This window comes from Lutjanus erythropterus, chromosome 7, assembly GCF_056507025.1.
Source record: "Lutjanus erythropterus isolate fLutEry1 chromosome 7, fLutEry1.hap2, whole genome shotgun sequence".
NCBI classification, from domain to species: domain Eukaryota; kingdom Metazoa; phylum Chordata; class Actinopteri; order Lutjaniformes; family Lutjanidae; genus Lutjanus; species Lutjanus erythropterus.
Genome location: NC_139323.1, coordinates 8924454 through 8939829, shown reverse-complemented (window position 1 = coordinate 8939829; position 15376 = coordinate 8924454). Strand labels below are relative to the sequence as shown.

General features: G+C 41.6%; 1 protein-coding gene across 1 annotated transcript in view; it reads right to left on the bottom strand.

Moving 5' to 3' along the window:
- Positions 1-507: 507 nt before the first annotated feature.
- Positions 508-15376, bottom strand: part of herc2 (HECT and RLD domain containing E3 ubiquitin protein ligase 2) — a 60129-nt gene continuing 45260 nt past the window's right edge. The window contains exons 77-91 of the mRNA XM_084722560.1: positions 15040-15254; positions 13868-14045; positions 13468-13629; positions 11849-11940; positions 11607-11746; positions 11229-11416; positions 10838-11035; positions 9316-9399; positions 8706-8847; positions 8383-8577; positions 8010-8122; positions 3979-4169; positions 3787-3892; positions 3486-3698; positions 508-1429 (exon numbers count right to left, since the gene is read on the bottom strand). Coding sequence (XP_084578686.1) covers positions 1157-1429; positions 3486-3698; positions 3787-3892; positions 3979-4169; positions 8010-8122; positions 8383-8577; positions 8706-8847; positions 9316-9399; positions 10838-11035; positions 11229-11416; positions 11607-11746; positions 11849-11940; positions 13468-13629; positions 13868-14045; positions 15040-15254 — 2490 coding nt within the window. The 3' untranslated portion in view covers positions 508-1156. The remainder of the gene's footprint in view (positions 1430-3485; positions 3699-3786; positions 3893-3978; positions 4170-8009; positions 8123-8382; positions 8578-8705; positions 8848-9315; positions 9400-10837; positions 11036-11228; positions 11417-11606; positions 11747-11848; positions 11941-13467; positions 13630-13867; positions 14046-15039; positions 15255-15376) is intronic.

Here is a 15376-nt window from a genome sequence, read left to right as displayed (position 1 = left end):
TAATCCCACAGAGCTACAGAGTTAACGGTGATGTCAAGATAACACTCCAGCACCATCCTGCTACAACCTTTGTACCATTTATTAACAGGGATTCTTAAATACATTGAAAAGAAAATCTGGTTTAATTTGGGCTAAAGCTCTGCCTGATAAAGAAAAGAGGGGGAAGAAAACCCAAATGATCCTCTGACCTAGTTTGAAAAAAAATCAGTAGAGCCTGTTAACCCTTTCCAAACGCAGTACAGTTGAAGAAGAACATTAATCCACAAAACAAGGTCTGATAAAGATTAACGGAGGACAAAAAAATCCAAGAAATAGATGTCATTTTGAAATTATTTGAAACACCGCTTGTACCAATTTGTGTCGCACTTGTTTTTTTCTAAAAATCCTCTCAGATCCTGCTGTTGGTTTGTCTGGGAAACAGAATATTATATATAAAACAAAATAAAAAAAACCCCACACAAACCCCATCACCAAACTGTTTCATTTCAACAAAACCATGGCAAAGAGTCTATTTTCCATTTGAATTTATTAACAGAAATGTATTAACATTTAATATGCAGGAATAAGACCTTCTGTGAATACATGGCACAATCATATTATATACATTCTTTAAGGAGACAGTGCACAAACATGGTGGAGGGAGGGGTAAATACAGGAATCTTAAAATGACCCTTCAGTGGGCTCTGACTGAGCCCAGTGAGAAACACTGATTTTTTTTTTTTAAGTTAAAAATGTTGTTTATTTTTTTTTATAAAGAAACATGGCTATTACCAAGAAACAAAAAGTAATACTACTGTTTTGTCGCACATCAATTTCTATATACAAACTAGGGACAGGTAATTCACACAAACCAGAGGGAGAGTTCTACCACAGTGCTAGGCTGGAGCCATTTTTTTTTACTGTAACAATATACATAATTCCCATGTAACACGACAATTACATGTGCAGCTGATCACCCCACGTTATTTTAAAGAAACTAAATCAGAGCAAACGTGTGTTTGTTCCTCTCTTTAGCTTATAATGCTTTTAAAGCTCATTGCACATTTTTCCCCCACAGACGTTTGTGTCTTAGTATGAACGTGAGTGTTAATAACAGGTGAGATTAATGCAGTCTCTCTGTGGCAGCGTCCATTCGTCCTTCCATAAAGGTCAGAGTTCAGTGCCCCGTTAAGTAGTCCTGCGTGGAGTCTGAAGCGAAGGAGTCGGCGTCCTCGTTGTCTGAGTCCTCGCTGCTGTCGTCAGCGGCGGGCTCCCCGGACAGGGCGATGCGGGCATAGTCGTCGGTGTCAATGGACTTGCAGAAGTGAATGGCGTATTTCAGTTTCTCCTCCAGCACCTGTTTGCACGAGTACCTGGGCAGCTTCAGCAGGAAGAAACACGTGTAGGACTCTGGCAGGAAGTGGTCAGGCGGGTTGTACTTATCTAGCACCTATCAGGACAGAGAAGATCAAGTTATCAGGTCAATATAAAGCTGGATTTATACTTCTAAACATTATGGTTTCATGTGCTGAACTATTTCCTGGCCGGGGGCAGTGATCTCCTGGTGATGTATTCTCAAACCATCCCAGAACAAAGAGTTGCTTAAAGTTAAAAGTAGATCTTGGTTAAGCATCTTACCCGCAATTTCCACCAGCCACGGCTGCTTCGTGTTACGGCGGCGGCGCGGCAATCAGAGCGATTCACGGCCATTCTACACAATGCTTGTGTGTCCACCAGATGCGCTAAGGCACATTTCAGACGCTTCCCAGAAGCGGCTCGGCGCTCCACTCCGTGGAAAATATGCACCAAGTCTATTTTTGTTGGATGCCAATTAGCACAGAGCAGGTCGAACAGGTAGGAAGTCAGGCACGGAAAAGGCAGGGAGGATCCGATTAATTTTCAAAATAAAAGATCCCGTGCAGACTCACGATAATAATAATTAATTATGCAGCCTGCTTGTCCACAGTAGAAGCACAACATAATCAGAGGGGCAAAAATGCTCCACTGCTGGTGGGAACTGCAGTCGCACGTATGACAGAACAAAACCGCGGCGCACATGCTACTCCACAAAGCAGCGTCTGGTGGAAACCCCCAGTTAGTCCTAACGTGAAAAAGTTAGTAGGGAGGAGGACTGTTAACAGGCTTAGGAGTTTCTTAAGCAGAGGAGAAAATGTCAGAAAGACAAAGTTCTGAATGACAGTGAATTAGTAGAAACGCTACAGATCAGATCGTGCAGGAATAAGGTTATGGTTGATTTCATTAGAGATGCGCTCACATAAAAATAATAATAAGAAACTTTATTTATATGTCACTTTTTTTAGACAATGGTACAAAGTGTAAAAGAAAAAAGAATAGAAAATCAGACAAGGCTGATAGATTTTTCATGTGTTAGAATAATCCTATAATGCCAGAAAACAGTAAGTTAATAAGTTAATTTGCCTTTTTGTGAAAATCAGTCGTTATGAGGCAGTTAGATTCCTAGCTACTGTACCTAGCAGAAGTGATGTAGTGTTTGCTGCATGTCTGATGGTGCTTTAATCAACAATTTTCAATACTGGTATTGAAAATACCAGCTATTCATGACCTGAGAGCACCTGGAGAAACTGTTCTTAGTCATTCAACTCATCCAAAAACTGATGGGATATCTGTACAGTTTTGAGCTATAAAAACATAAACAACTGTCAAAAGGACCATTAATACCAAACAGCAGTCTGTCAAGCCCAAAGGAGAAGATGAAGGTGGGTGATGTTTGTGGTACTGGGAAACAGTGGTAGAGTGAGACCTCTTAGTTGTCTGTGCTAAAGAGCAGGTAGCCGAGGTCTGACAAACAATCTACCGTGCCAACTTGTGTATTTCTCTACTTTCATCTGTCGCTTTGTAAGCAGCACCATGTTTGTTGTCAGAAACAATCTCTGCCTCGGCTCCATCTCCATCTCCATCCTACTACTGACAAGCTAACAAGTTAGCTGCACTGAGCTAAGAAACAGCACAAAGTTCACTTAATTAAAAAAACACCGTCTCTGGTGTAACGTTGATGTAGTGTTTGTCTTGCATGTCTCGTAATGTTAGACAGCCGGTCATCACCATTATTAGATCTTTGTACAAGTACGTTTTGTGCTGAATGGCTCACTGATGCTGATGAGGAATTTTTCAATACTCAATTGGATCGAAGCGATTCAGTCAGTTCAAAAGTATCACAGTTCCCAAAGCCCTGGTTGATGCTGCCTGAGACTATGTGTATATAGAACTAGAAAGCCTCCTGCATTCCACTGTTGAAACGAGCCCAATTCTACTTTATAGTTACTGATACTAAAAAAATTAAACATTAACATAACATTACTGCCAACATTTGCCACACTGCCAACATTACAGCAGGCAAGAGAACATATTTAAGTCTTTTATGAATTAAATCAAATTTTTTTAATATTATTTTTTAATATTTTCTCGGGCAGTTCAGTCATTTTTAAGACTTTTCAAAAGTTGAAAGTCAGATTCCCGTTTCTTACCTGCACAACAAAATCTCGCCCACGGAAGTCAGCGATGGTGCGAGGCAGCCGTGTGCGACCCCAGACGAACCTCAGGAAAAGCGACCTCTCCGTGTTGGAGAAGGACTCCATCACCTCCCAGAACCACTGGATGAGCGGCGATGTCGGCTCCACTCCCTTGTAAGTGGCCACCGACTTCAGCAGGTGCAGAGGGATGTCCGGGCTTCCACACACCTGAGGAGGAGAAAACGATTACTGTCAAAGCAACACACAGCCTGAGGATAGAGGCTGCGTCACATCCTGAAAACCTGCTCTCACTAACCATTGTTTCCAGTTCGTAACCAGTGAAAAGTGACAGCAAGGGAACTGGAACTACTCGAGCCATTCCCTCACGCACGGCAGAGACTTGCTCGTCAAACTCATGGAGCCTGAAGGAAGGGAACAAAGACAAAAAAGGTAAACACAAACGCACACTGAAAAATCTGAATTTTATTCAATCGGCTGATTTTCTCACCTGTAGTTAATTGCCAGGCGGACATATTCTGCGCGGTTCTCCAGGGTGATGTGGGAGTACTTGGAGCTGAGCTGGATGTCCTGGCCGCTGGCGTTGGGCACTGTGAAGGGCAGCGTCATGGCTTCAAACTCCTCGGCTGTGGCCTCGTTGTCCCGGATGTACATCAAGCCAGGAATGAAATCTTTATCAACCTGGGAGGTAAAGAGAAGATCGCCTCTTAATATTTTAACAAAACTGTTCCATCCACTTGTTTCTTAAAAGGGATATATTTTTGATTAATTAATGTGGGGCTGTGTGAGATACTAATTGATAGTCATTTGATTACCTATCGTATTGTGTGACTTTGGTGAATCCAAACTATCCTTTTAAAACATCACAGTCGCACAATAACACACACTACCTAACAGATCTAGGCAGAGTTAGACCAGCAGCTTCCGTGTTCAGCAAAGTAAAATGAGTGATTTCACCCATGGAGTTTGGTTGGTTTGGAGAGAGCGATATTTGGCCAATATAACAGCTGTTTCCTGACAAAGTAAAGCAGTGAAAACATTCTAATTTTTTAAGTGGCTTAAATATGTTTTGTTGCTGACCCTGTCCATGCTGGTGCCCTTATCTTTGCTTATCCTAACAACCATCCTCTAACGTAGGTAATACACTAGTTATCAATAAACACCCAAGAAGACCCCAGTGTTTCCTCTAGGATTTTTTTCAGCAGTGGGGGCAGGCGTTCCGTTTCTCTTCTTAGAGAAATATTTCAATAAACTCATCTGAAAAATGCAGTCAGTTGTTACATAATGGCGTGTAGATATTAATGTTGGCCTAATACTATCAATTAGTTTACTCACGTTAGCGACATTGAGTTGGCACTGGGCCAAATTAACTTAAACTACCGATAAGTTACGTAATGTTAGCTGGTCATCAACATATTGTGAACGTCTGTTTAACTTGTAAAATCTATGTCGAGTTATCTCAAGCTAATAACTTACGTCTACCTCTTCTCCGGCCGCTGCTTAATTGTTTATTTGTAATTCGGGAATTCGCTCCTCTGACTCTGCCCTGTCGCGTAGGTGCTTGACGTGTTTGACGACCGCGCCCCCCAAACAACGCTAGCATCATGCAAATGAGCATGCGCAAGTATATTTCCATACTGAGCAAGATAGTTATCTGCAGTTTACCTTAGTGCTCGCAAGTACCCGACAGGAGTCTGTTTTGAAGGTGGAGAGATGCGGCGGTGGTGTATTTGCGTCAACAATAACAAAAAAAAAAAAAAAGAAAAGAAATTTGAAGGAGTGGCGGCTAGGATTTAGGAATGGCGGGCCGCCACTCCTAAATGAATGCAGAGGAAACACTGGACCCACATCAAATAATCTGAACTATTCCTTTACTTACCTATAATGTAACCTGTGTATGCATTCATCTGTGTGTGTGTGTGTGTGTGTATATATATATATTTATGTGTGAGTGGTCTTGTGGCCCTCGTGTGCACAAGAGTTCCGGTGAGCGATGCACTCTTTGAGTCTCGTGCTGGATTCATTTATCACCCAACCTTTCCAGTATCTCCAAGGCAAAACCACAAAACAAAAGCAGCTTTGTGAAGGAAAGGGGCCTCTCCAGTTTTCTCTCAAAGACGGTTCAGGAGCTCATGATCACAGCATGAGGTCAGGAGTGGACTCACGCCATCTCCTAAACAAAAGCTGAGATTGTGGCCCATGACTTCTTTTACTAAACTATACTGAAGATTTTCACCTCTCTGAGGAGCAGGTACAGTGAGTTTACAGACATGTTTCTTAATGTAGGGGAGCAGCGTGCTGATAGGCTTAAGGTTTCCAGTAATCTGAGAAGGAATGTTTAGGAATGTGTTCCTTTTGCAGGTTATAATGCTGATCATGAGGGTTTCAAAAGTTATGTAATATGTGACATAAAGAGAGGAATTCCTTTTTGTAGCTGGATGGCGGAGATGGTAGTTCAGCTAGACATGACTGGAGTTAAGTTGCATGTGACTTTAAGGGTACAGAACGTTAAAATCATTTATGACACTGAGCAGAGGTGAGAAGTAACTAATGCAAATACTTGTTGCTGTACTTCAGTAGCTTTTTTTAAGGAATCTGTACTTTACCTAAGTATTTATTTTTCTGGCAACTTTTTACTTTTACTCGATACATTTAAACACAAATATCTGTACTTTCTTCTCCTGACATCTTCAAAATAGGCCCGTTACTTTAGCTTCAATGCGTTGGAGTGAAATTATAAATTACTTTACATCATTGTGCACTGCCTTCCAAACATCAAAACTGATTTAAAGTGGATTGAACAATAACACATAGAAAGGATGATTTCTTGGTCTATCCATCAGTACACATCATATCAATTAGACATAGCAAGACGAAAACGACATGAAACGAAAAAGGTGTAACAAGAAAAATGATCTAACAAGTCAAAGCCGTAACTAGACAAACAGGACATAACAAAGCGAAGACCAATGAAAAACAAGACCAAAAAAATGGATAACAAGACAAGGAGAAACATATCTAGTCAAAAAAAATAGATAAAAGGTGCAACAAGACAAAAAACTAGTAGGAGACGTAACACTAAAAAACACTTCAAATTACATCACAGATGTAACGACAGGAGACAGAGACTCAAGACAAGGTGAGATTCTGTTACCTTTGCACAGAAACAGATGGTAGAAATGACTCTCAGAGGATGACTTTTCACTTTCATACTTTGCGTACATTTCAGAACCTGTACTTTTTCATTTTTACTTGAATAAAGATGTTTTATCTGTATTTCTACACTAAGCTGCTCATATTTACTCAGAGTCTTATGCAAGAACAGTTTCGTTCTGTTATTCCAAAACATTTTTCTGTGAGGTTTGTTCAAGAGCTCTAATTCAGACTCACCAAATCTTAACTGCACAAACTCAGTGCAAGTTGTAGTTTTTTAACCATTAGCATAATTGACACCCCAAAATTGCTATATGAGGATATCTGTCCCACTCCATATGTGGTCAAGTTTCCTGTCATCCAGGAGTAAAAAGAAGAATTTCACATTGCAGAGCTTCAAGTCGTGCTGACAGAAATCAGCAGATTAAAACATAATAAGTTCAGGAGTGTCAGTGGTTGTGCATGGGGACCTGAAATTCCCAATGACATTTAAAGACAGGAGGGCTTGACATGTAGTTAGCTGCTAAACAATCTTGTAGATAAAGCACCCAGACAAGACAAGAAATTGATTGAAAAACAGAAATTGATAATGTAAGTGCTGGGTCTATGGGGGTAATTGTAACAGTCTCTGATTCCGAGTTATTAAACTGCAGGAACATTTTGGAAATCCAATCCTTAATTTCACAGTGACGCATAATACCAGACACAGTGGTGGTACCAGGATTTATCAGGACACATACAGTTGGATATCATCCACATAACAAGCACTAGGGGTTCGCTTTGAATTTATTTTGAAATTCTCTTCTTCGGCTGTGATGCTGTGCAACAGACAGGCTAAAAGACAGAGCTGCTCCAACGAGCAGGAAGTGAAGGCAACAGATATTGCCGAAGAAGCGATTAAGGTAATTATTACTTAATCCGGAGCTCTCAGGTGAGCCACACTGTTAGGGGTGATTCGTATGGATCACTACCCTCCGTTACAACACTAGTTATTTATCATATTTATCATGATTAGACTTGAATGCAAACATACACATTAGACCATGTGCAAACTTTTCAGCTTGTCATAATAAAGATTCAAGGTAATTAAAATTGAATTCTTAAAAAACCTGTTCAATTTAATTCTTATATTAAACAAGTGTTTTTTACTCCTGTGGATAATAACTGGTCTGGACCACTAGTGAATTTTGATTGCACTTAAAAGAAAATCTATTAGAAAACTGGTCAGTGCAACAGGTTCTGCCGCATCACCTCTGTTTGTATGAGCAGCTGCCCAGTGTTTGAACAGTATTTTCACACATATTTTCACACTCAATCAATCATCATGAGAGCCCTGTTGTGTAGAGAGGAGCAGGGCTGTGTACATACCTCACTGAGGTCAGCAATGGTCAGGTTCATGCCTGCCAGCTGTTTCCACACCGGCTCTGCCAGATTCAGGCTAAGAGGGCTTCCAGTCCGGATTGCAATGCCCAAGAGGACTCCTGCAGACACAGCAAGGCAGAGCACATTACACACAAACATGAACAATCATCTGTCGCTGTGCAGCGCTCAATGTTTGCAACACAACAGCAGGAATATCTTTATTAAATGAAGCATGCTCAACAGTTCCGGCCAGGTGTTTATCAGTGAAAATGCACATGAAGTGGTTGTACATTTTAAAATAAACATGCATATTTTCAATTTTTGTTTATCTAGGATTAACGCCCCAGAAGACCCGACTTGGAGATTAACTGGATTATACCTAGGAAGCGGAACATGCTCATGTGAAGAGGGGACTTGGCGGCAGGGTTGAGCAGGAAGCAGTCCCTGTTGGCGCCAGACTCGTCGCGGCCGTTGGGGGTGACGATGAGCAGCGGAGTCAGGGCGTTCTGCAGCTCCTCGCACATCTCGGCGATGGACTCGCTATAGCCACCGCCACAGTCGTCCACAGACTCCCCTGAGGAAAAATAACAAGGGTACTTAAAAAGAGCCACTCCGAGGAAAAGGGATGCACACCCTGTGCTGCTGATAATTTGATGTTACTTTGAGAATAACACATCAGCGACATGACCACGTAGCACCTACCCACAAATTTGACCTTCCACACTCGATGAGGGAGCAGCAGGCTGTCTGGGCTGAATGAGCTCATTTTGGCACACATCTGACCAAATACAGACTTGGTTCCGTCGGGACCTGCCAGCCCCCCTTTGCTGCGGGAGCGCTTCACCTGCAGGGTGAAGAAGAAGAGAGAGGGAAAAAAAAGAAGAGAGATTATAGTTTGATTTGTTTCTGCTCTGTGCTTAATAACTTCCTGCTAGATAGAGAGGAAGTCCTGATAGGCATGAATTCCTGGATATGACAGCTCTCTGCACTACAGTTACAACCAGGGGGGTGTGGGCAGTGGTCCGAACTGAGACACTATGTGGGGTAAAGTCTAAACCTCAATCCAGGAAGTCTCCTGCAGACAGGCTGGATAACAGATCACACACACCAGAGAAAAATCCCCTTATTAAAGACATCACATGTAATGCTCAGGAGCCTGTCTGGAACATAGCCTCCCAGTGAGAGTGAGAAGAGGAGGAGGAGGAGGAGGGGAAGGGAACTACAGTAAGAGTGTGCAGGGGACCTGAAGAAAGATAAAAGAGACTTTGAAACAGATTGAAACTGTGTTATTTGCATGTATCTCCTACTGTACCTGTATCCTGTTGAGCTCCACCACTGGTCCATGCTGTCTGTCTCTCACCATCGTGGCTTGAACAACCTTCCTGAAAGCTGCCTCCTGTTCAGACAAAATAAATGTCCAACCAGACAAATAAGATACTGATTTAGTGCCAAGGAGACATACCGCATTACACTGCCAATTTTGCCTGTAAACACAGCTGTTAAACCTCTTAAGCTCTGGCCAACCCAGTTTTTCACTCTTGGCGAATGAAAAACTGCCATAGCAGAATTAAGTCCCTTGACCACTCACCTCAAGATATCTGAATGAAAATGGGTTCTTCAGGTACGCTGTAGACCAATTCATGCAGTTTTTTGCATGCAGTATAAACGTGCTATTTTTGCCTGTTCTATTTGAATATTTCTGCAAACTGGGGTCCCTAAACAGTATTAGAGTATCATAAATTTGGTATGACTGTAAAGATGAACACTCACTGAGCCCAACTGCATTTGTGGAGGATGTTGCTAGTCCAGATGGAAGACCTCAGAGTTAGCAGATTATGATTAGTTGGTTTGCTGTTAACTATTAAATCCATCTGCAACTATTTTGATCATTGATTAATTGTTTTGAGACGTTTTTTCAAGAAGATGTGTCCAAATTCTCTAATGATTCAGCTTCTCAAATGTAAATATTTTCTGGTTTCTTCAGTCCTCTGTCACAGTAAACTGAATAACGTTTGGTTGTAGACTTTGGGAAACAGTGATCAGCATTTTTCACCATTTTCTAACATTTTATGGACCAAACAACAACTACTATCGATTAATGAAGACATGGACCAACAGATTAATCAATACTGAAAATAATGGTTAGTTGCAGCCCTGTAGCCATTTAACTTATAGATTATAGATGTGGGGCATTCAATGTATAACTTTTCTAGGCACAGTATACTGACAATAAGGGGGTCTCTGAGCAATTCTCAGAACAGACATGCTCACCATCCAATCACCAAAAAATGACAATCTTGCAGAAATGTTCCCAGAAGTTTTTAATACCAAATGATACAATGGATTTTCTATGTATTCCTCAAGGTCTTAGTGTCTTAATATGTTAATCTGGATGGATTTTTGACCATTTTTATCAATTCTTGTTGCCGATTCTTGAACAAAAATTGGTCAATTTTGCCCTAAATCTATGTAGTACACGCCATCAGCCCAAGAACTGCAGCAACAATGTATGAGATAATAGAACATGGGAATAACCATCATTTACAGTCATAATAATCTAAGATCTTAGACACTCTAAACTTTCAAAATGTGAATAGTTGCCATGTTTATTTCAGATTTATGACAAGAAGAACTTCCTGAGCTGCATCTCAGATTAATCTTCAGCTCCCAGCTTTCAGATGATGTATACCCCTTCTACATGGTATATACTTTTGATCTCCCCCTACATATCTCCTGCTCCCCCTAAACAAAAATCTGTGTATATAGAGTGTGAGGGAGTGGAACAGATTAAGTTTCATATATATTTTTCTGGATTAAAATGCATGCTCTCTCACCTTCCCCTGGGAAATGAGGATGCCTCTGAGTGTGTCGAAGCCCACTGAGGGTCCGTGGCCCGTCTGACCCAGCCGACCCTCCAGGTCAAACATGGGTATGCATGGGCAGAAGAGCTCTGAGATGTGATGCAGCAGCAGCAGCCTGTTCCTCAGGGCCATGATGGGGATTTCCTGCAGGTGGTTGTACTCCATGGGAACCTTTAACACACCGACACAGACAGTCAGAGATCGAGAGCATGACAGGCATTCAATGGTCTGCGAGTAACTTAGTTTTAATGATTTCTGTCAGCAAAGCTTTACTGCCATCTACTGGGACATGTGGACAGAGAATTAATTTTCCAACATACAAAGAAATGACAGTTTTAGTTCCTTTCTGAAGTGAGTGCAGTACCTGTGCAGGCAGTTTCCCAGCATTAGTGGGCTTGCTGGTGGACCAGGCGAGGGTGTGAGCAGAACCGCAGGCAACCCTATTGATCTTCTTGCCCTGCAGCGCAGCCACCAGCCGGGGCCTCTGGATGGCATTGGTGGTACCATCTCCAAGTTGGCCCTCATCGTTGTCACCCCATGTGTACACTTCTCCTGAGCCAAACACAACAGCAAAGCTTTCTGTGAAGCTGCAATCCAACAGCTCAACTGCTGGGACTCAATGATACCAACTGGCAAGATGGCAGAGACAACTTATACAACAAACTGATCTGAAATAAGCCGACAGTTATTGATGGGGAACATATACAAATAGGATGATCATGCATAAAATGGTCCATCCTACCATCTTCTGTGCAGCACACGCAGTGCAGTGAACCAGTGGCGATGGCAATGACCTTCTTCCCTTGCAGCCCCTGAACCTGTCTGGGTCGTCGAACGTGGTCATCAGAACCATGGCCCAGCCGGTGGTAGTCCCCTTTCCCCCTGAAGATGACATGCATATGCACAACTGAGCTATCTCTTTTCTGATAACAACTATGACACAAGATGTCATGATATATCTACTCTATACTGTAACGTACATACCAGGTGTACACAGCTCCGGACTTGGTAAGAGCCACAGAAAACTGTGAGCCACACTCCACTTTCACCACTCCAAGGCCGGTCAAAGAGTCAATCTGAAGATAAGAAATCAAGTTATCAATCATTTAATGGGCCATTATAAAAACACACACAAAAACAAGCAAAGTCATTCACCCCACCACTATGTACCAAAGATATATCAAAGTAGAAATGTAAATTAATAAAGTGAGTGTATGTGTGAAGGAATTATTCTACTATTCAAGTGTCTGAAGCACTGACTGTAAATACAGAGGGACAGTGCTTTTCCACTTCCTCCCACAATACAAAAAGATACACATATACAAGTGCTGCTATCTTGCACATATGATGCCATATGGAGATGGAGCCAGATTCTGTGCAGTAGTGATCAGGGTTGTCGAGGTCCCACTCATACAGCCACCTAACTCATTCGTGAGCAGGGCTCAGCTGTCAATCATGGTGTGAAGCCCCTTTTTATAGCATCAAATAACTAATTAAAGTCAAACTGATCAGAAAAAATTAAGATCAGTGTGATAAGAACTGCCTAAAATGACAGAAAATTTAAAATTTCTTTAAATTTATTTGACATTTATTTTGATGTTTTAGTCTGGCCTATGTCCCATCTGCTAACAATGAGGGGGCGGGACTTATGACCTCTACTGTAATCAGACACCAGGGGGCAATCAAGATGTTTTGGCTTCAATTTACAGAGGTGTCATGTCGTCCATCCAGAATTCAATCAATGAATCATCATCATTCCTAGTCTGAACACATTTTGAAGTACAGCTGCAAGTGATCTGTGCCAGATTTATAGTCATACAGTGTCAGATGTTCTGAATCCTGGAACTATGAAGGGCTGTTGAAGAGGACGCGGTACATTGCTGAATGTGAGATTCTTAAAAATATCCTTATTCACCAAGCCTGGCTAAGAAACAGACCAGCAGATAATTCTCTGTGAAACTAAAACTTGTTATTTTTACACTTTTGTTTCTGCATGTTTTAAACAAATGAGATATGGCATGTTAATTGGTCAGGTTGAGAGGTACTGGTAGATGGATTTTTTTAAGTTTGGACAGAGCTGGGCCAACTGTTTCACCGAGTTTCCAGTGTTTGTGCTAAGCTTCGCTAACCATCAGCTGGATATACCTTCAAAGTTGGCTTAAGAAAGTTACTGATTTTCTGATCAGCTCTCAGCAAGGAAGTAAATTAAGTGAGGATGTTAAGTGTATTTCACAAATAGTCAAAGTATTCCTTTGATCCCTCTCTACTAAGTTTTAAAGATAGCAGTGCTTAACTAACAATTTAACATAATAAGGTCCTCAAAAGTATTAATACCTCAATACTTGTTTGATACCACATATTTAAACTACATAATATCCACCGATTAAAGTACTGAAAGTACCAAAGCTATAAAAATAACATGGCAACTCCAGACCATAACAGTTGTGGCTACTGATCTTACAAGAAGTAGAAAATTCATCTGAAGCTCAGTTTATAGTTTTCAACAGACTCTTACCGTTTAAAATAACAAGAGAAAGAAAACCAAAGTATAAAGTGCTGCTTCTGCTGACCTCCAGTGCACACTGCGGTGTAAATTGCCTTACCTTCATGGGGATTTTGCAGCCATCACTGCCTCCCCGGCCCAATTTGCCGTAGTCCCCGTCTCCCCAGGACCAGACCATGTCATCGTCTGTTAGACACAGTGTCTGGGCGTCCCCGCTGCCGCAGGCTACATCAATGACCCTGTGACCCTGTAGTGCATCCACCTGGATAAATCACACAGACACCAACATCAGCTTTACCACACCGTGATTGTCTGGGAAACCTTGTCGGAGTCAGAGAGGCAGAGTAAACTATTTGATTCCTGTCCAAACACTTCGGGTTGACAGCTATGTTTTTTTTTTAGCTCTTTCAGTGTACTGACAGACCTTCAGAGCACTTCATGTACTGTACACAGGACAGTATTTTGAGTCGTGTGGGAAACTGAGCTAAATGATGACTGACCAGTTTGGGTTTGAGCTGATCTTCACTGTCACCATGACCCAGCCGTCCGTAGCGGCCCTTGCCCCAGGTGAAGAGCTCTCCACTGGCAGTGATGCAGGCGCTGTGTGCCCCTCCGGCTGCGATATCTACCACTTCCACTCCCCTCAGAGACTCGATTACACGAGGACGGTCACAGGGACTAAAGTCAAGAGAAGTCCCAGTTACTTTAAAAACACTATACAAATCCATGTCATCTTAAGTATTAATGATTAAAGACATAGTTAGGATTATTTCACATGGAGTTGTATGAGGTATTTCTTCATAGTCAGTGCATTAGCTACAGAGGATGCTGGTTGACACGCCACCAGTTTGGAGAAGCAGAGAGGAATACCATGGAAGATAAGCAATATCCTGCTGGAGACAGAGTTAACAACAAAATGTATTTTAGCCTCCTAAAAAAGGTCCAACTGAAAAAAAAAATCTTTAATTGTACACTGTATTTAGAATATTTTCACTGCTTAATCTTGCCTTTTCCAAGGGTTAACAGCTGTTGTACAAAAGACAAATATCCCTCTCTCCAGACCAACCAAACTCCTTTAGCAAAATTAGTCATTTGAGCTCACAGAACACATGTTGCTTGTCTACCTCTGCAAAGATCTGTTATCCTTTTATTTATGTTACTGTGTGACTTCTATGTTTTAAAATGACCAATGTAACATAATAACACACAGAAACTAACAGATCAAGACACCAGTAGACCTGCAACTGTGTTCCACGAGATATAATTATTGATATCACCCATGGAGCCTGGTTGGTTTGGAGGAAAAGTATTTTGTTTGTACGACAGTTTCCTGTGGGAAAAGGTTATCTGTCAGCAAAGGAAAGTGGTGAAAATATTCTAAATATAGTGTTCACTTAAACTGATATCGATTTTTTTTTTACGTGGACCTTTTATTAAGTGGCTAAAATACCTTTTCTTGCTGACCCTGTGCACAGCAGTACATTTCTTAGCTTCCTGTTGCTTCTCAAACCTCAGGGCATGCTGACCGTCATCTACTGTGAGTAATACACTGATAAGTACCTCATGCAGCCCCACATTAAATAATCCAAACTATATCTTTTAGACAGTGTATTGTGTGTGTTATGAAGTAGAAATTGTGAGTAAAAAGTGTTATTTCTGATTCAGTCTCAACCTTCTGTTCCCATGGCCAAGTTTTCCATCCTCAGCCTCTCCCCATGAATAGACTTCTCCCTCGGAGGACAGCGCCAGACAGTGCTTCCCTCCAGAGTTTACAGCCACTTTCCTGATAAAGACGTGTTGGATGGACTCCAGCAGGGTGGGGGTGGACACAGACTCTGTGCCTCCAATACCCAATCTGCCTCCAGCTCCATATCCTGTTGCATACAGCTGAAGATCAAGACATCATGTATTAGTCCGACAATATATTACACTTTACTGGAAGTCATCAGAGTGACATTGTTGATCAATACTCTTGATAATAAAAACGTGCAGACTGCAGCCTACACAGG